Raw genomic sequence first — 21656 nt, 5'->3', positions numbered from 1 at the left:
ACATGAATATGTGCAAATTCAGCACTCTTCACGGATCACTGAATCTATCAAACAAGGTTGCCAGATGTTTCAAAGTGTATACAGCAAATATTTGTTCAACTTACAGCAAGTTTGGCATGCATGCAAAAGGTTGGTTGGTTTTGAATTTTCATCCTCGGACTGACAAAGCCTTGATTGGTTATTCCTGGTAGTTTCGCATACTTGTAGAGGCTCTTGACGCAGAGTCGGTTACCGGGATTGGCAGAGTGAAGTTGTCCGATTGTTGAAGTGTGGTTGCTAGAAAATTATTCCATCCACTAGGTGCCGCTGTATGAAAAGCAGTCCTGAAATGCGTTGCTCAAGCGCACACCCCGAGAGTCGAACTTGCGCCGCGTGATCTTGGGCCGGTCGCGTAACCACTGAGCTAAGGGGGCGAAAATATTAAAATCAAACCTGTAACAGTAGTGCACAAATTTTTATGTACAGTATTTAGAATAATTTCGGAATTAAATCAATTCGAAATTATAACTTTTCATAGGCTTTTTAAATCCGAAAAAATGCATTTCAATTTAAACCATAATTTTTTAAGCAACATCTCATTATCAGAGACATCATCTGTTACATGATGCGGAAACAACATGTATTTGATTTGCTTCAAATCGATGTGGCATTGAATATAGCATTTTTTTTTGTTGGTCATCACTGCTTCGAAATTTTTATGTTTATTGTCGGAAGTTTTTACGTAATTTAACGTGGAAAGTAACCGCTCACACATCATTGGCCAGATTTTAAAATATTGCGTGTTTTATTTTTTTTGCCTTCAATTGCACTGCAGTAGCTGCAGTAGCCTATATAACCAACCTTGTGAAATTTTATTTTGTATATTATGCGCTCTGAGGATGCGCATTGTCATGGTGCGCGAAACGTCAGTGAAGCAATAAACCATCTTGTTTGTTGTTAGTTTTACTTTCAATTTCATCAGATGAACGTTGCAACTAGTGCTAGAAACGATCAAAGACCATATCATGGAGTGTTCTTTTTGCACAGATCGAAAATTCTCTACTAATTTAAAATTTTACGCAATGGCAATCCCAATTTGACACAAAAATTCAGGAAGCGCTGTTAATCAAACGTCATAACCATAGACATCTTATAACAACTAGACTGCACTTCTCGCATCTCGATTAAAGAAATTAAAAAAAGGCGTCTGCCATTGGTAGTGTCTCAAATTTGCGTGAATGCTGCGCTGTTACAGCCAACCCATACAACAAAATCCATCATTTTTACACAGTGTAAAAATGATGGATTTTTCTATTTGAGAAACGATAACATTTCTAAGTTGGTTGCGCTTCTGCAGAAAACTAACTTGTTAACTATAATTAAATGAATATAAGCATGTGTTAAATTGCACAGAATTACATACAGTCTATAATAGGCTATAAAGCAAAAACACTGCAATGCGAGATCATGCGTACGTGATACTGTACACTAGGGTGGAGTGAATTTCACTTTATGTTTTGGATGTGAATTTAAGGTGTTGTAATGTTGTCTTTGGGCCTAAAAAACAACCCTGAACATAATTTTGGTTCTCCTACCCCTAAATTGACCCTCTTACCTGAGGTCAAAGGTCACGCGAGGTCAAAATTGCTCTATCTCCACTTCTACTGGTGCTACAAATCTGTTTAATGGCTCAAAAGATTCAGAAGACCCATATTTCTACCTGTTCTAAGAAAACTTTTTCTTCTATTGCTAGTAGAATTTGACTAAACAGCAAAAATACAGTTTTGTGGTATTATTGCTTATACAACATTATAGTTAACGAACTTCAACAGCCAAAATACTAAATTTCAGCAATTGGTTGGATTGTTGTTTGGTTTCCTAACTAAAAAAATCTTATAAATGAATTACATTTTAAGGCTATGTTCAATTTAATTCTTTTGAGACAGCGGATTGTTCATCAATGCTTAACTTGCAAACCCAAATTCAAACGTTAGTCAGCATTCTATCAGCACTCACCGTTTTGCAATGACAGTGATTGTAACAAATTGATATTGATTACAAAGGAAAAAAGGGAGAAATTCTTTGTAAGGGTCGCAAAAATTCTATTAAGTTTTGATAAATCTTATAGAAAAACATCAAATCAGCATATATCTTAATGAATTTTGATCCTGTGTGCCGATATATAGGCTAGCTCATAACATAATTTCGTCAATGTCATCAATCGTCATAAGTGCGTCACGAGTTAACCGTATCTGTTACTGCTTCCTTTTGGCGGCAAGAGTTACTGGCCTAGACCATCAGGTCCACGTCTCTCTTATTGCTAATTACTCTGTCGGCTTATATCAAATAACACCGGGAAAAAGTATGCCGTTGGTCATAATCCTTATCTATCACTTCAATCAATTTATTTCGCAAAATAATATATTCGTGATTGTGTATTTTAGATAGAAAAGGTGATAAAGACTCGGTTTTTGACCTATTTTCGCCATTTCTTGGTCAAATTTCTCAGTTCACATTTTATTTTGTAAGTCTTCTTGCATTGAACACAGAATTTCATTAAGTTTGTTTTTTCGTTTCTGTGCAAACAGTATTCCATGCACTTTTTGCACTACAAAGCATTTTGCGCAAATAACAAATTACCTTCCTAATTATTGTCTGCCAGCAAAGAATGACTCATATCGCATCAGAGCTTGGTCAGAGACCGACTCCCTACCCAGACAGAAAACTCGACGTTGAATCAATGTACAAATGACGGATTTTGCTGCTTGGGTACAGAATGGAATTTTAGCGCGGTTGCGTTTTGAGTGACAAACACAAAATGAAACCGCACGCTAATAGTAAACTGTCAATCAAGCTATTGAATATCAGCAAATTTCTTGCACTTCATAACTGGCTGTGACAAAAAGTTTATTGTGAACTTCACAATTATCCGATACCAACATAATTGGGATTAAAAGTTGGGGTAAGAAAAAAAAGCAAAAGTCAAGAAATCTCAGGTTTCTAGCGTCACTGCTTCTATGTGAAATTGCTGAATTAGCAGAGGGCGAGACCATAGGGTCTACTCCAGTAATATGTACGGTTAAGCAAATTCTACTTAGAAGTGTGTCGCTTCGAAACTTATGAAACATTTGATTCTATTAGTAGACGCGATACAGGCTACCAAAATTTCAGATAAATTTTGTTTAGGGGTCCGCGACCACTTCGAAGGTACCAAAAGGGGTCCGCCAAGACAAAAAGTTTGAGAACCACTACTATAGCATATAGCTCAACAAAATAAAAAAATAAAAAATATTCACCAATACTGATGTCGAAAGGAAGTGGTAATTGGTGTTTGAAAAGTACTGTTTTGTTAAGCGTTTTACGAACCAATTTAGCTTGTATTTGCTTGCAGGTTTCCTTACCAATGCGGTAATGCCTAATTTTTAAATAACATTTGGACACTGTTTTGACTAGTGTAAAAATATGATTATTGGTAAAGGTGCATTCGAACACATGATACGAGAGATTAGTAAATATCTTGGAATAATTTACTCTTTTTATCATCTGAATTGTATTTTCTTCGTTTTCTACATCCATATGCACAGCACGCCATATCGAAAGCATTGACAAACGCGCAAAATTGGTACACTAACAGTGGCGAACGTCTGAACTTGCTTTCTTCAAAAATCGTAAACGAGAGAGATGACGATGCGCAGTCTAGTTGTTATCTAAGGATGCGCATTGTCATGATGCGCGAAACGTCAGTGAAGCAATAAACCATCTTGTTTGTTGTTACTTTTCTTTCAGTTTCATCAGATGAACGTTGCAGCATAGTGCTAGAAACGATCAAAAACCATATCATGGAGTGTTCTTTTGCACAGATCGAAAATTCTCTACTAATTTAAAATTTTACGCAATGGCAATCCCAATTTGACACAAAATTCAGGAAGCGCTGTTAATCAAACGTCATAACCCAAGTTTAAAAAAAACATTATTATTTTTTTTGATTGATTGATTGGTTTATTTTGTTGTGCAATATTATAACAGAAAAATCATTAAATGATGCAGCACGCTTAACTTTATCTGTTACTGCTTCCTTTTGGCGGCAAGAGTTGCTGGCCGAGACCATCAGGTCTACGTCTCTCTTATTGCTATTTACTTTGTCGGCTAATATCAAATAACACCGGGAAAAAGTATGCCGTTGGTCAAAAGCCTTATCTATCTGCCCCGATAGCTCAGTTGGTTAGCGCGTGACTTCTAGAACGAAGAAGCAATCAATCAATCACTATACTTAAGAACGCAGAAGAACTTGGTTTAAGTGCGGCACACTGGACGAACCACATGTGGAACACGGAATGGCAAAATCACACTTCCACGCTCCGTGACTTCATACCCGACGCCGATCCCCGTCCACCAGGGATGTCCCTCGCAAGGCTTGCGTGGGTCAGGCTTAACCGCCTGCGAACTGGCGTCGGCCGCTTTCGTTCGGACATAGCTTACACAAGTGGGGCCTGGCTCCTTCATCAGAATGCGAGTGTGGTGCCACGGAACAGACCGCAGACCATGTCATCCACCACTGCCTAACCCACAGGCCTCCACACGGTGCGCATGATCTGAGGGTCCTGGACGACGATACTGATGAGTAGCTGAAGATTTCCTGTCCTCCAATCTAGCCTGGAAAGATCGCTCATACGCCATCATCATCAATCACTTCAATCAATTTATTTCACAAAATATATTCGTGATTGTGTAATTTAAGTAGAAAAGATGATAAAGACTCGGTTTTTGACCTATTTTCGCCACTGCTTGGTCAAATTTCTCAGTTCACATTTTATTTTGAAAGTCTTCTTGCGTTGAACACAGAATTTCATCAAGTTTGTTTTTTCGTTTCTGTGCAAACAGTATTCCATGCACTTTTGCACTACAAAGCAATTTGCGCAAATAAAATAACAAATTACCTTCCTAATTATTGTCTGCCAGCAACGAATGACTCATATCGCGTCAAAAACCGACTTCCTACCCATACAGAAAAATCGACGTTGAATCAATGTAAAAATGACAGATTTTGCTGCTTGGGTACAGAATGGACTTTTAACGCTGTCGTGTTTTGAGTGACAAACACAAAATGAAACCTCACGCTAATAGTAAACTCGAAGCTATAAGCTATTGAATATCAGCAAATTTCTTGCACTTCATAACTGGCTGTGACAAAAGGTTTATTGTGAACTTCACAATTATCCGATACCAACATAGTCGGGATTAAAAGTTGGGCAAGAAAAAAAAGCAAAAGTCAAGAAATCTCAGGTTTCTAGCGTCACTGTTTCTACGTGAAATTGCTGAATTAGCAGAAGGCGAGACCATAGGGTCCACGCCAGTAACAGGTACGGTTAACGAACACAATTGAAACAAAGAAAAATAACAAATGTACACTGCATCTTTTAAGTAAGTAAATCACAACGGGAAGCTACGAAGTGACCATGAGAGATCATTATCCTCAACATTTACGAGATATATCACGTACCTTGTGGCACAAATTCTTTTGTAGTTACATTATTGTTTTTTCCTAATGTAATTTGTTTTCTGTCTGTTTGTTTTCGTGCTATTGCTGCAAATCGCTGCGCATTTCTTGATGCTTATAGTCAGTTCGCTATTTTTACCTTCAAGAAGATGAGATTTATTGCATTTTTTATAAATAATTTTAGATTTCTGATGAGGGCTTAAGTTAAGCCGAAAACGTTCGAGTGTTAAAACTATTTGAAAATGTTTAAAATGTATTTTTATAATGCTCAACTTCTTTGTTACCAGCACCGAAGGCTTTTTCAATTATTATTATAATTATGTTATAATTATAAAATGGCAACACCGTTAACCTGAAACTTTAAATCAACTTTTGTTAGACATGCACTTATCATATTTACAATAACTTAATGTTACGTAGGTATGTCAGTAGTTGTCACTAATTAATTTGCACAATTACAAGTTGTAAAAAAAATGTCTCTATCTAATAAAGAGGAAAAGGGTGGTTTGAGTCAGTTCTTTTAATATTAGCTATATCTGCAGAAAAGCTTAAGTTTTCATTGCTTTTTTGCTGGGTGGCCTTCCCAAATAAATATTCCATTAAAAGTAAAAGTAACTGTATGCGACATAACATTTCAACTCAAACGTCACGTGGCAAAAATAAAATAAGTTGCATAAAAGTTGTACAGAGGTTCAATTAATTCCTGTGTCCGTGTAATTTAAGCAACTCGACGTCTGGCAACACAGAAGTCCCACGTTTCAATATCACAAAATTCCCCTTTTTCGGTTCCAAAACAAACTTTCAAGACGTTGGCTGGAGTTTACCACTTCACTTCGGTTGCAGTAGAGTAATTTCTTTAAGTTGAGTGTTGCAGACTTGCAGTTTGAAGTGTGCATCAAAATGGATTGTTTACCAAATGATAAAGATTGGAAGTATGGCAAGGCCACGCCAAAAGAAGTTTTGTTGCAGTTTTCTAAAGACAACAAGGTGGAAATTACAGATGAAAAATTGTGTCAATTGTTAGACAAAAATGACCCAATGTCGCACTTCCGTCATGAATTTGCGATTCCTAAATTGTCATCTTTTCTTAAAGGTAAGATAAACTAAAAAAGTAAATTTATCAACTGGTTTTAAGATATGCGACTAACAAATATATATAATATATAGTATGTACATAGTTCACTGATCACTAATAAGTGAAGTTCGGTAGGTTACTGATCATAACATTGATCGGAAAAAGATTGCGGTACATTGACAAAATTCGAAGAGTTGTGAGATTTCTTTAAGTAAAATTATTTAAGGTCCATGTACTAATTTGCGACCATTGACATATAATTCAGTTCAGTTTGTTTTTATTTCTGATCATCACAACGAAAAAACTATGTATGACAAACATAGCAGAGGTCTAAAAAATAGTAGAAGCAACAAAAAGCGGACGTTATAATGTGCATGATACCGGTACCAAAGCAGGACAATCAGCAGCCTGCAGCCACTTCATAACTTTGAAAATAGTTTGCAATTGAAAATCATTTAGTATCATAATAAAAAAATTAGCAATTTATTTATCAGTAATGTTGTCTTAACTTGAGTATGGTAAGTTGTATTTTTTTTACGTCATGACTTGTTTTATGGTTTTAAAATGTCGTTTTTAGAAAAAGTTGTTTTTTTTATAAAAAATGGCATCCTAATTTCCAAGTAGCAGAAAAATATAAAACATCAACAATAAGTCCTTTTATCAGGGTTCGACTGTTGTTGCTGCTATCGCATTTTTTTATTGCGTGTTTTTTACGGAAAGTTTTATGAGGTAGATTGCGTAGAATTTTTATACACAGTTTTGTGTCAAAATAGCAATCACAAAATGTGCTTTAGTAGTTTTAATACACACAACTATTGCTATTTAACTATGACCAAATTATTACACGCTTAAGGAATGAAAATATCTTTGTAATAAAGAAGAAAAATTTAATCGTTTAAGTTAAAAAATATGATTTTCAGAGCTCCTTCAAAAACGATAGTCGTAAATTAGTATGGTATTATTTATATGTGGACTATACATACAACCTGATAGAAATTACTGTCGATATTTTATTACATCAAGAAATGCATAGTAAATAATCAACTAAGATGTCACATCTAAAAATAACAATTGATAAAAAATACTAGTTTATTTTTTTACGCAATGACTATTCTTACCACATATTGTGAATATAGCCTCAGATGCTACATGCACCTGTCCACTCAAGCATGACATATTTTTTCTTGCCTTCTCTTCTTTCAACAAGTGCCGAAGTGCATTTATATCATAACCACTAAAATCGGCTAATTTTAGCGTGAATGGTATGGCTCATAGCGACTGCATCTTCCTCAGATTCCCAAGGGAATTGGTTTGACACCGGCCAGGAGAGTTTTATCCCTCAAGGTTGCTAAAGGAGACTTTCAAATTTAGGAAGCTTGTATTGTAAGTCTCCCTATCCGTTTCTAAAACTTCCTTCAACGCACAACTTTTTGAATCTTATTTGTTTTTCTTTTTAAAGGATTAAAAATAGTTCTTTATAAACACCGAACAATATCAACACCAAAATATGTCAACCATCCAGACGACATTAACAAAAAACTGAAGTGATTGAAAGTAAACAGTGAAACAATACTGGCTCTACTTTTGAGAAGGCACTTTCCTGCAGGTAAAGCACTAACAAAATAGGTGGTTGTGTGCACAGAAACAATTAAACAAATGAGCCTCTGAAACAAGGTTTATGGATAATCTAGTTGGGTTGTTAGAATTTTTTTGATTTTGTTAGAGTTGGGATATTTCTCTTGATAAATTTTCTTTCGGCAAAAGGGGTTGACCACACTTGGCGAACTAACTTGCACATGATCTATACTGCACAACTATTTGCTAGATAGATCATTGAGTCACAATTTTTTTCATGTTATTTGCTAGCAAAGTTTACAAAAATGACTGATTTTATACACTATATTATATATATTATTACTGTCAATGAGTAAGTTCGGTGGCTACAAAAATTAACAATACCTACGTCAAGAAAATAAAGAAAATAGTTTTATCACAGGTATTATTCAAGGATTTTAGTTTTGCCAGTTTTTAATGCTGCCACCTTCATATTATGTTTAATACAGCATGCGCGACTTTACATTGCGCACTTGGCACTATAGTTGCGCAAAAAGATATGCAACCTACGTAGCAACACGCTTGAGTGCATAATTGAGGTCACTGTATTTTTTGAGTAAACAGGAGAATATAGCATCTGAGCCTACATTCACAATGATAGTAAATTTAGTATTATATCTGCCTTTTTTAAAAGTTAACTTTGTGTTTAAGCAATATATAATTTTTGAGATTATTGCTAAATCCTATTCAGCCTACTGTTTGTCTTTGTATGAATCTTTATATACCGGTACCCCAAGAGTCTGTTATAAATCTATTGTCTTCACTATTCAGTCAAAGTAGCCAATGAAAAGTTTCAAGAATGTGTCTATTTCTGTGGGAATTCACTTGGACTTCAACCAAAGAAGACACCTGAAATTGTTGACAAAGTAGGCTATGCACAATTGCACATAAGTCATAAGTTGTATTTTTTTTTTATCAGTAATATGATTATTGATTGGCTTTTGTTCTTACTTTTTCAAGAGAATCTAGGAAAATATTATTTGCTGCTTACAGACAAAACTACTTTTCTTTGTAAAATTTGTTTCAATGTTTATTTAGAAAAAATAATTTACTAAAGAAACATAAAAGCTCGCGATATTTGTCATTAAAAATATCTTGAGCATACTTAACATCAAATTAATTTTAATCTTGCTACTTTAGATGCCTTATTAAGAGAGAACATGTTTTCTTTTTGTCAGCACTGTATTAACTCTGGCTATGGCATGATAATGTCTTTGATAAATTCGTAGGCCTACTGTTTTTACAGATCAAACTAAGTTACTTCAAACATTACCATTTACCAACAGGGTTTTTTCTTGGGTGATTAAAATATACCTGTACATTTTGGACACACAACTATAACAACAAATTGTATTGACCTATCAATTAATAGAACGCGATTATAAATAAAGTAAGACAAATAAAACATAGTTAAAACAACAACACTAAATCATTTCCTCCTCTCCACAGTAGGGCTATGCACTCTAAACAAGAGAAATAATGCAAACCATGGTATATATTATTATATATAATATATATATATAGTGTTGGCGGCTGCCAGTGCTTGTACTGGTAGTGCACAATGGTTAGTGACAAGACAAAATTTTGGTTATATGAAACAGGAAACAACAGTTTACTGCAATTCAATCTTTCTCACTTACATGTCAGCTCTTTGTGGCTTGACCTCCCTAAATTTATTGTATTTTATTCGTGTAGAAGAATTTCACATTTTCATCTGATTCTTGACAGAACCCTTAGAATATATGAGGTTTGTGGGTCTGAAAAAGTTAAAACAAATTTGCAAATCATTTCAAAGATACATATTGGTTTTGCAATGTCGTCCAGTTACATTAACAAGAATTAAATTATTTTTAGTTCTTTCATTACTTTTTGCACCCACGACATAACATGAATCATTATGAGATTTAGAGTGAGTGGCATGACTTAGCAAAAGTGTGGCATTCTTTTCTTGTTTGGTAATGGTCACAAATCACAATGTTTTGCCAGGATCTCTGCCAACGTATCTGCTTTCCTTGGCACTTTTGTCAGCTACTTCAGAAGATACTTCCAGGCAACATTTTCTCTGAGTTAAATCTTTAATCACTTCCGGTTTTCTCAAACCAAGTCTTTGAATTGAAAAGCATTGCTATAAGCTAGCTAAATGTTTTCTCTAGAAACACTGACAGTTTATTTCCATTGCGATCAGCAAGAGATAAACTTAAAGGGCGGGGAAACCCAAATTAACTTTTGCGAGTTTTTTGTTTCAGCGTTATGTCATTGTGTACAACATGCGTTTTAGCAAAAAAAAATCCAAATTTTGTTGCCCTCGTCTCGCTAAGGCCGCTTTTGTTTGATACCCGTTTGCGAGGTCTCGCGCGCATCCAGCCGTGACGCTGTACGCTGTGACGTCACAAGGTGCATATAGTCGTGGCCAAAAGTTTAAGACTAGACTTGATTTATGACAATTTTTGCATTACTTCAAAATACTGCATCAGATATAAGATGATGCAACTGAAACAATATTTGATGCAGTATTTTGAAGTTAATGCAAAAATTGTCATAAATCAAGTCTGGTCTTAAACTTTTGGCTACGACTATCTGTACCTTGTGACGTCACAGCGTACAGCGTCACGGCTGGATGCGCGCGAGACCTCGCAAACAGGTATCAAACAAAAGCGGCCTTAGCGAGACGAGGGCAACAAAATTTGGATTTTTTTTTTGCTAAAACGCATGTTGTACACAATGACATCACGCTGAAACAAAAAACTCGCAAAAAGTTAATTTGGGTTTCTCCGCCCTTTAATGTAGTATTTTATTTTCTACTTTTTGGGTTTGTTTTCTTAATAGCTAAATGTTTAGTGTTGAGTGTTGACTAACCCTTATTTATTTGCCAACGCGGCAAGCACATCTGCATTTCAGAAAAACTTTTTGTACTAGTGAATGTACTATTTCATCATCAAGACAATTTTTTGATTATAGAATCTGGGTTTGCAATGAAGGCATACATATATATATATATAAAACAATGAAAACTATTAATACTACAAAAAGTGCTCAATGCTAAGCAAAAAGCCAAAGCAGGGCGAATTAAATCAAATATAGTTATTACTATCTGAATCCTTAACAGCCTGTTTCACCTAACGGATCATCTAATGATGATCCGTTAGGTGAAACAGGCTGTTAAGGATTCAGATAGTATATAATAACTATATTTGATTTATATATATATGATATACAGTATGTATATATACTATATAGATACATCTGATAAGTAATGACTAAGCTGAAGAAGTAGGCCTATTAAGTATAGGGATAGCCTTGTCAATGTCATGTTGGCCTTGCATATTGGTTTGATTTATCATGAAATAATGTTTAGAATTAGCTATAGTGCTTGTACGTATACTCACTATACTGTATATGTGTAGCCTATTTTATGCACGTCATGTATACATTTGTATTTCAGGTTTTGGAAAATTGGCGTACCAACACGGTTAACTGCCATTTTACTGGTGTGCTTCCAGCTGCTTATTGTGACGAATATGTGCAAGAATCCATGGCGAAATTAGTTGGCGCTCATAAAGATGAGGTAATGCATTAAGACATGGAAAAACGTAAAGTAGGCTATACTCTCTGACCATCCAGCTTAAGTAGTACAAGGAATGATTACATCATTTTGCAATGTGTGGCAACCTGCATGAAAAATATTTGAATATGCTATTCCTACATGTGAATTTGATGTCTGCGGTTAGCCAAAATATATCTTGTTCTCAACTAGTTCACTATTTTATGACTCGTATATATAACGGTCGATTTGTTTAAAGTTTTAATGTTATAGGTTAGTTACTGGCACTGTACGGTACTCCGTTATAACGGTTACGTATATTTATTACTACGGTACTTCTCTTCCAAAAAATTGCCCCTAAGGCTGTGAGCTGTAGGCAAATGATTATCAACAAAGCTATATTTTAATGTAGTGCCAAGCATGCCAGGATTGCCCGCCTACATAACCTTTTTTTAACTACCGATTTTGTATATGCTCAAGGTTTCTGTGGCTTGTCATAATGCTCTTTAAATAACACTTGCATTTTGGTAAACTCGTTTTTGACTAAATAGAATCTTGCTGTTTGATAGCATGACGGGGAATACAAGCAATAGCACACAAGTTGTCTTGAGGCTTCCGTGCAATTGATAACCTGATCACCATTCACCAGTTTCTAGCATAGTTATGTTTAATGAAATGGTGTATTTAGTGTATTTATAACTTTGGTTAAAAAAATTAATGAGATTGTTCACAAGGTGTTTCTGGTAATAATCCGCGTTTATTCTGACATTTCATTAATCAGACTCGAGTGACTTTTCTGGGGCATCAGATCAAGTAATGATCGGAATTGCCCAGTTCAGAGACAGCCTTTTTCGGAAGACCAATTCGGTGCGACGCGCTGTCAAACAGCGTTTTATGATTGAAATACAACTGTCTGTGTGGAGACAGAAGCTCTTGAAAATCTGTTTACTTAGAGTTAGAGATTTATGGGGATTTTTTTTTCAAGAGAATGCTCTACATTTTAACAACATGCAAGTGAGTGTGAAGTGTCGCAATTTTGCAACAACTAAGCCTTCAAAGAATATTATGTCCTTCATGTACTGTGGGCAAAGCGTGGTTTTACCATATTATTACTGAGATGTGTTTTTAGGTTACAGCGATGAACGGGCTTACCGTGAACTTGCATCTGTTGCTGGTTTCCTTTTATCAACCAACTACAACTCGACACAAGATCCTACTGGAAGAAAAAGCTTTTCCATCTGATTTCTATGCAATAGAATCTCAAATAAAGCAAAGAGGATACGACCCGAAAGAAAGCATGTTGTTTGTCAAGCCAAGAGAGGTGCGCATTTTGGTGATGTTAATCCACTGCTTTATTAAGTTGTTTGAGTGTTGTTTTACCTCCAACTAACGTTTTGCTGCGAGCTTATAACTAACATTAGTTCTAGAGTGGTGACTGGTGAGCATTTCATCTTTGGTTTGTTTTGACATCCGAAAACAACGTTTTTTCTGTTCTTTTCATCACTCAGAGCGTTTAACAACGAAGAAATTGACCGGAACCGGAAGAACTCAAATGTTGATACTGTTTGGTTGCTGCCGTGTTATGTTTGATATCAGCTAGAAATCAGATTATTCTAATACTGTGAGCAAGATACACTCCATGAAACTATAACATACATACAATTCTTGTTATGGCTTTTTTACCGTATTATTATTTTTTCTTATTTTTTATTTTATTTTTGTTATTTTTTTGTTTTTAGTATTTTTTTTTATAAATTTTTATTATTCAACTACATTGCAATTAATTCTTTGCATAGAAATTTTAACGAATTTCTTTCGGAATATTTTTGTTAACCAGGAAGTTACCTTGTATAGTTTGTTAGTTTTAATTTCACACAAACCCGAATCATGTGGCCAGCAAAACAAAATAGATCGGAGAATCTTACAAAAAAAGACTTTTTCTGCCAATTTTTTTTCTGTGTATGTAAAGATGCTTAACATTTTTTTTTTTTTTTTGATCTACAAAATCCATTGTGGTTGCAAAAGATTATTTTATACTCAACCACTTATCTTTAAGTTGTTTTCTAAGCTATCGTGTTTAATTGGAGCTCGATTGCAAAGTGTGCATCTTCACTTTAGCTTGCAAACACGTGCCCAGACGCTGATGAGTAAACATAGCATTTTTATTGCGGAACTAGTGTTTAATAAACATGATAGAAACCGTTTATGTCTGATTCGTGACTTGACACGCTTCTGATTTATGTCAGCAGTGCGGATTCGTGATAGGCAAATAAAATTTATTTGCAAGCCCGCTTTCAGCTGCACAAGTTGCATTAATAAACTGGGTTAATTTAACAATCAACAGAATAAACGATCTTTCGAAACGTTTGCTGTTCTAATCTTTAAACTTAAAACTTTTGGCTAATTTTTTAGAATGGCTTAAACTAACTCGGACTTTCCGGAATGACTTACACTTTACAAGGTTGAACTGTGTTTCACAAAGGCATAGAAATGTGTTTTTCCTGCATGTAAATGTTTCACTCATCTGTGCATATCTGCATAGCGGTGTTGTCCCTTTTTATGTGAACAGGAAACTAACTACAACGTTGACAATAAGCTTTTGCTAAACCCAAACTCTCGTTGAAACTCCTATTTTTCAGAGTAACGATTGAATGTCACAACACGGTCTTTTTCGAGTATGAACTTCTGATTACAATTAAAATATATAGATATATATATATTGAAAACCTTCTGTAAGATTTAAGTCTCAAAGACGCAGCATTGAGGCAGTAGTAAAAGATTTGTTTTAAATTAGAGCTGTGTATGAACTAAGTCAAATTACAAAAAAATAAAAGCTCAGTTTTTGCTACTTGTTGGTGATTAATTATAAATAAATAATTATTAAATTAATAATATTTTAAAAACTAGCACCAATTTGACGACACTGATTCCTGCCGAACGAGCACACTAATTTCCCCTTGAAGCCAGGTAAAATCTCTGGCATAAAAAAGTGTTGATCTATGGTCCTGATTGGAAAACTTTGTCCAACCAAATGCTAGGTTTTAGGTGAAAAGTTGCATAAAAGCTTCCTTTCTGCAACCAAATCAACAAAGATACTGCGTCGACCCTGATGGAGTTGTAAAAAGAAATGATTGATTGATTTTATTCTCGGGCCGGTAAAGCTTCTTGCAGAGCTTAATCCTGGCAGTTTCGCATAATTGCAGAGGCTTTGAATCACTGACGCAGGCCCGGTCACCGAGATTCACAGAGTGAAGTTTCCGATCGTTGAAGTTTTGTTGCAGGGGAATTATTCCATCCATGAGATGCCGCTGAGAACAGTCCTTAACGTGCGTTGCTCACCCCGACAGTCGAACCAGCGTCGCTTGATTTTGAAGATTCTTCGTTCTAGAAGTCACGCTGACCAACTGAGCTATCGGGGCGGGCAATCTTTGTATCTGACATCTTGCCCAGTGTTTAGAACTGTTAATGCAGCACTGGGGATACATTCATAACTTTGTGGACATTAGGATACCAGTAGCAAATTATCATGCACCTGTTAGACTTGTCTGTGATCAAATTGATCTACTCAAAACCTGACAAAAACTTTAACCACTAGCAAGTGCTTGCATGACCTAAGCATTGTATTGACCATTTGCCATAAGACGGTGAGTTGATGCAAGTACATCTTCATTGTCTGACGTCCTCTTTTAAGTCGCACATGCAAACTACATTGACGTATGTGGTCTCAGGCTAAATACCTCGACTACCTTTCTACGAAATATAGTAACTTAATCTACTATAACACGTTATTTCACTTACACCATGTCTTTTATTCTATTCATCAGGGTGAACACACATGGCGACCCGAAGACATATTGGATTTGATTGACACTGAAGGTGACAGCATTGCTCTTGTGATGCTATCTGGGGTGCACTACTACACTGGTCAGGTCTTTGACATGGAAACTGTTACAAAGGCAGCTCACAAGAAAGGCTGCATGGTAAGATACAGTTGCTTTGAGATGATTTACATTGCTTTATTGTTTTCGTAAGCTTGCAGAAATTGTTGCTGGTAATGCAGCCTGTGAGCAACCCTGCTTTCAGCTAAAGCCCTTTGTTTTAATGGCTTTTTGAAAATCAAAAATGGTAAAAATTTGAAACATCCCAAATGTATATTACACCGCTATACGCATGTTATTGTAGGTGACTTGTTAACTCTGATTCAGGTTGGTTTTGATCTTGCGCATGCCATAGGCAACGTGGAATTGTATCTACATGAGTGGGGCGTGGACTTCGCTTGTTGGTGCACTTACAAGTATCTGTGTTCGGGTCCTGGTGGGATCGCTGGCGCTTTCGTACACCGGAAACACAATGATACCGAATGTCCAAAATTCGTCGGTGAGTTGTTCACTTTTCAAAATCTGTGTGGCTATTTCCAACACTTGCAATATGTGAAATGCGGGCTTTGCCGAAAAAAAATTGACAGATTGTATCTTCAAATCCGCAGGTCTAATTTAATTAAAGTTTACATTTGTGGTTTATTTGTGCAACAGGACGACATTTTTACCATGGCTGTGGAGTCAGGCGAAAAATATACGACCCCGACTCGATTTATAACTGGCCGACTCCGGCTTCAGTGTTGCCGGATTTTTTTACATTTTTTTTTGAATTTTTTTGAAATTGAATTTCACTTGTTGCAATTGATATTGAAACGACGACTTTCACAAAGCTCGCAAGAACAAACTTTTATATTTTCTGGTGAAGTTTTAAAACCCAATACAGAGAACAAGAAATCAATATTTTGAAAAAATATTAGAAACAAAACATTTATTGTTCATCGTTTTGTATCAAGTCGGAATCGGCCTTTTTTATTAACGACTCCGACTCCGGATATAACAAAATCCTTCCGAATCTACGGCCATGATTTTTACCGATTTTTTTTCTCGGAATCTGGGATTCTGAGTGATCTGGACCTGAGTTTTTTTCTGTTATGTTTTCATCTAAAACTTAACTTTTGCATATTAAGGTTGGTGGGGTCATGAAAAGAAAACCCGATTCGACATGACCAATCAATTGGAACCTTCTCCTGGTGTTCTCAGTTATCGCCTTTCTAATCCTCCTCCTTTGCTGGTCGCCCCCCTCCGAGCAAGTCTGGACATCTTTGACAAAACGAACATGCGAGAGTTGAGAGAGAAAAGCTTTCTTTTAACCGGGTAAGAAATCTTACCACCACACAAGGAAAGCAAAACGAAAAACATCTCTGTTTTTAGAATGACAAGCACGTGGAATCGTGGATATTGGTATTATTTACTGATTTTATTTGTTTAGTTGGATCTTTATGCATGGATCCTAATAAAATTTATCATCTGCAATTCTCCTAACATCGAGAAGCCAGAACGGAGGTTTAAGAGACATCGGAAGCATTTTATTACACATTGATATAATCTGCTTATTTTTTCCAAGCATAAACGAATTCACAGTTTGTATAAAAGAAAAAAAGTTATTGTTTACAATTTCAATACCTATAGTCTTGCCGATTTGAACAAAACAAGAATTTACGTTTTTTTGCTGTTATGTAACATGCAAAGATCCTTCAGCTACAAAGCCAACTTTGTTATCAGCCGCATTTTGATTTTTTTTTTATAAATTTCTGGATAACGCATTACGTAGGTATCTGGAAGTGCTTCTTCAGCATTACTTCTCCAAAGGATCATCCTCACCATACATCGATATTGCGACACCTTCCGATTTCAGTCAGAGAGGATGCCAACTCTCCTTGATATTCAGCTGTCCTATCGATGAGGTGAGAATGGAAGTGACAATCAGATATGTGACGTCAGCAGTAATCCTTCAATCTCTTTACGAATCACTCTGCCGTGCTTCAACTATAGCGATACAATTTCTACATTTTTACATTGATTCAACGTCTGTCTCCAGTCGTTGAATCAATGTAAAAATGATGGATTTTGCTGTCCGGGGGTATGGTTAGTCAGGAAAGCGAGTACATGAAATTTTACCAATCTAGGCTTTAAAGTGAAACACAGAAGAAAAAGCGTGGTGGTGGTTGTGTTGTAATGATAGCGGTGTTTTTAAAATCGTTTTCTTGAAGGTTCATGAAGAATTGGAGAAGCAGGGGGTCATCTGTGATACGAGGAAGCCAAACGTTATGAGAATAGCACCCAAGCCTCTCTATAACACATTCACCGACGTTTACCGATTCATTGAAATCGTGAAAAAAGTATTTTCTGCCATGCAATGACCTCTTCCGCCTGAGCTGGACAATTATGAAACAATTGGTCTAAAGGAATTTCGCGATTCTTGTGTAGGTACATAAAACAGTGTTTGTATTTGAATGGGGAAGGGTATTATTTTAGAATTTAGACAGAACTGCGCATCATACCAGAGTAAAATAACAGGACAGAAATGATCATGTCATAGCTTGTACTATAAGTTTTTCATCTCACGATGTCCACGTAATTAACTCACGATGTCCACGCAATTCATCGCCGCTGTTTTTTAGTCATTTCTCGTGTGATGATGTTGCTAGCAATCGCAGCAGTCACATCCTTTTAAACATTAACACATTGCACACACTGTATTATCTTTGCTGCAATGTAACTTAGCATTCGATAGCGTTAGCTATGTTTTTAATAATATTTTATTGTTGATCGTATAGCAATTTGCATGGCAGTCATACTTGCTGCATTTATTCTGTAAAGTCTTTTGATAAACACGTACCTGACATTACGTATTTTTGCAACCGTTACATTTATCATAAGCGCAGATGTTTTTTGCAAGCCGATATAAAGGGTTGTTTTTCCCCCTGCTTATTAAACGTGTCATATTTACGAAAGTATGAAATAATCTCTATGAAAAGTGCAATTCTTAAAAACTTTCATGCTTCACCCAGTAAACTGGCAACACTGAAAGCTTTAGTTGTAAATGCAGCTTCGAGCTTAATATGTACTTGGAATATATAGGTCTGGTGCACTATTTTTTGATGATAATCATACATTGGAGATATCACCGTCGTTATCATTGCAAATTTTTGCTGCTATTTTCTGTAATGTTGCGTTTATATTGCGAACAGTGTTCTGACCAACAACATACCTAACTTGTCATCCTGTATCTTAAACCCAACCCGAGAATGTTTCAGATTGGGCCTTATATTGCGACCGTGGGCCTGATTCTGACCTTATGTTTAAGCATTTTGCATGTAAGCATAAACATCTTTCCAATTACTGCTGTAACATATTCAATTTATACGCTGCAGCTCAATCATTTAAGCGGTGAGATGGCACAGTGGATAAGGCGTTGGCTTTCCAATTATGCAAGTCTAGTTCAACACCCGGCTTAAACTGGTTGTCGAACCGCTTACTTCTACCCATGGTGTATTAAATTGGGTAGGCACTAGGCATAGTTGCTGAAGGAAAGGCGGCCAAGAGAAAGGAACCGGCCTTTCTACTCTCGTTAGTGCCGAAAGCTTAGCATAATGAGAACCTTATCTTATTTCCCAAAGCTCAGTGACTGAGTATGGAACTTTTACTTTCTACTCAATGATTTACTCCTCGATGCAAGACTCCTGGTATTGATACCTCAATCTACAAATGTTTCTGTTTTTAACGCTTCATCTCCAAATACCGTTGACATGGTGAGTTGATTATTTAAGCTATCGAGATTCAAAACCGAGGAACGACGGCTTCTGTTGTTAAGGAAATCTCAACACGAGCCGAATGTATTTTAACCTTCACAAATTTCTAACTTTTTATTTGCCCATGACGGCAAGTTTAACAGCCCGTTGCTTGCGCAGTTTTAGCTTTTAAAGGTCATGCATGCCACCATTTAAAGTATTTTAAGCTGCTGCTTCCAATTGTACAGGTTTTGTATTGTATGCAACTCCATAAATGACAAGAACGTAAGAGCAATGTGTAATTTTAAATTTGATAATACTGTATTAATAACAATCATTTCTTGCAGTACTAGTTGTAAATAATCGTATACTGAGTTAAGAGTTACTGAGTTAAGATGCGCATATGCATATTTCTTGTTATATTTCACATGGTAATCAGAAATTGATGTATGCGTAATTCAAGTACAATTATGTGATTGTGGAACAGTTAACCTTATGCATGTGGAGATGGGTGTATACAATTTATGCAATAAACAGATGGTAATGATGGTAATCCCAGGTTTCATTTGGTCACTGTTAGCCTACCTAGCTTCTGGTGAGTTTTGAAACTTGGTTAATATTGGATTTTTCTTTTTGATTTTTGTTACAAATTCCCTTATTTCCTCATTTTTAAGCATTTCCTCACTTTTGTTCATTTCCTCTTTCATCAATTTTGAAGTCAGATTTCCTCAAATGAGCAAATTTCCTCACAAGTGAAAGCCCTGGCAATCTGTCTCTGACCGCACAGAGGGCTCCTAATCGACTACATTCCATGTGACAATTATGGTTCAAACATCGTCATAAGGGTGCGCAAAAGATCTCATTGACAAACATACTCAGAAAACACAGAAAAAAAGGAGCAGATCATGTAAGAGTTCGCATTCGGTAGGCTACCTACAAAGTAGATTACACGGTCTATTTTAATGTACTTTTTTTCTAAGGCCGAATGCGAATACTCATGCCTATTGCTTAGGCTATGGTATGCTTTCTTGTTCTATTTATTTTCTGAGCATTTGATTTAAATCGATTTGGTTGGTTATTTAAAGAAAGTTTTGACTTAACGGGAAAACTCGTTTGACTTGACAATTGACATGATTGATCAGTACAGAATTAACACCAGACTGATAAAAGTCTCGACATTGACACTTGTGATACAGTTTGTTAAAATTTTAACTGCCGCCATTTCACTAAAATATAGTAGGCTATGCGAAACCTTCGAAGAAACACTGATAACGCAAACAAATAAATTTTCTATACAAATTCTTTTTATGAAAAGAACCTACTTAGTTATACAGGGCCACCTATGCTATAGGCCTAGGCCGAACTGCATATTGGAAATGGATGTAGCTTACAACTAAAATTTTCGATTTATTTATCCTAAGTAATATACTGTACTTCCAATTTAAATAGCATGATACACGTTCTTCTGATGCAAACTAAGCTGAACTATCACAAAATGTATAGGCTACAGTGATAATCTGCTTTTATTCCGACGTTTCGTCAATCAGACATCTGCAGGGGGCTATAGGCCAGGTTGTGACTAGGCTACAGGTAGTGAAGAAGTTAGTGCCAGAATTGTGATATGGGCCATTAGTTAAGCTTACTACACAAACCATGTGCCCCATGTCACACAATATCACGACCTTGTGTAATTTTTCAATCAAATATCAACATGTTACTTCAAAGCTTTCTGCTACACTGTGCATAGATGCTTTGTGAATGTTTTAATTTTCAACCATTTTTCTACTCGCACTCGCTCCAACACTGTAGGGCCTTGTAGGCTAAAATTTTAACAACTCCTACAATGTTGGTGAATTCCAGTGACGTTCGGTGGCTTAAACCGTTGGGAAAGCAACTTGGAAATGTGCTGCAGCAAGGTAGTAGGCACGAAGGGCGTAACCGTCGGGCGAAGCCCGAAGGTGTGTTGCCGAAGGCAACACTTCCAGCGGGGGGTCTAGAGGGCCTCCCCCAGAAATTTTTGAAAAACACTTCCAACTTGGTGCGCTCTGAGAGCATTTCCAAAACAAATCAAAAATATAAATCTGTCAAATTGTGCTTCGCCTATGTCCTGATCATACATCCATTTAATGTTTAGAAGTCATGAACAATCTTAATTTTAACGTTGCAGGACCAAAATCCTGTGTTAGACATGGAATAATAGTTGTCTAAATGTTTAATTCGTCATGAATGTTCATTCTCAGATATTCAGTTAAGCCTACACTACAAAAACTAACACTTAGGCCTAAACATTACAACCGCAAGCAATTTGTACAAAAAGCTGGATAAGTTTGCCTGCTGCGTA

At 36.1% G+C, this 21656-nt stretch overlaps 1 protein-coding gene across 1 annotated transcript; it reads left to right on the top strand.

Annotated features, from left to right (window-relative positions):
- Positions 1-6329: 6329 nt before the first annotated feature.
- On the top strand, positions 6330-19868 carry LOC145775133 (kynureninase-like). Its single transcript, XM_082586347.1, has 9 exons — positions 6330-6569; positions 8937-9031; positions 11608-11730; positions 12836-13027; positions 15531-15686; positions 15912-16083; positions 16712-16898; positions 17356-17488; positions 17795-19868. The coding sequence occupies exons 1-9, from the start codon at positions 6377-6379 to the stop codon at positions 17942-17944; spliced, it is 1401 nt and encodes a 466-aa protein (XP_082442473.1). The 5' UTR covers positions 6330-6376; the 3' UTR covers positions 17945-19868.
- The last annotated feature ends 1788 nt before the right edge of the window (positions 19869-21656 follow it).

This window comes from Aplidium turbinatum, chromosome 8 (assembly GCF_918807975.1).
Source record: "Aplidium turbinatum chromosome 8, kaAplTurb1.1, whole genome shotgun sequence".
Classification (NCBI taxonomy): Eukaryota; Metazoa; Chordata; class Ascidiacea; order Aplousobranchia; family Polyclinidae; genus Aplidium; species Aplidium turbinatum.
The sequence above is the reverse complement of the archived record's forward strand: the minus strand, read 5'-3'. Positions and strand labels throughout refer to the sequence as shown.

Bases quoted from the DNA above. Each gene is read 5' to 3' on its own strand.
- LOC145775133 (XM_082586347.1), top strand. From the start codon at position 6,377: ATGGATTGTTTACCAAATGATAAAGATTGGAAGTATGGCAAGGCCACG. The intron at 11,731-12,835 runs GTAATGCATTAA...ATGTGTTTTTAG, and splicing joins TTGGCGCTCATAAAGATGAG to GTTACAGCGATGAACGGGCT. The intron at 17,489-17,794 runs GTGAGAATGGAA...GTTTTCTTGAAG, and splicing joins TCAGCTGTCCTATCGATGAG to GTTCATGAAGAATTGGAGAA.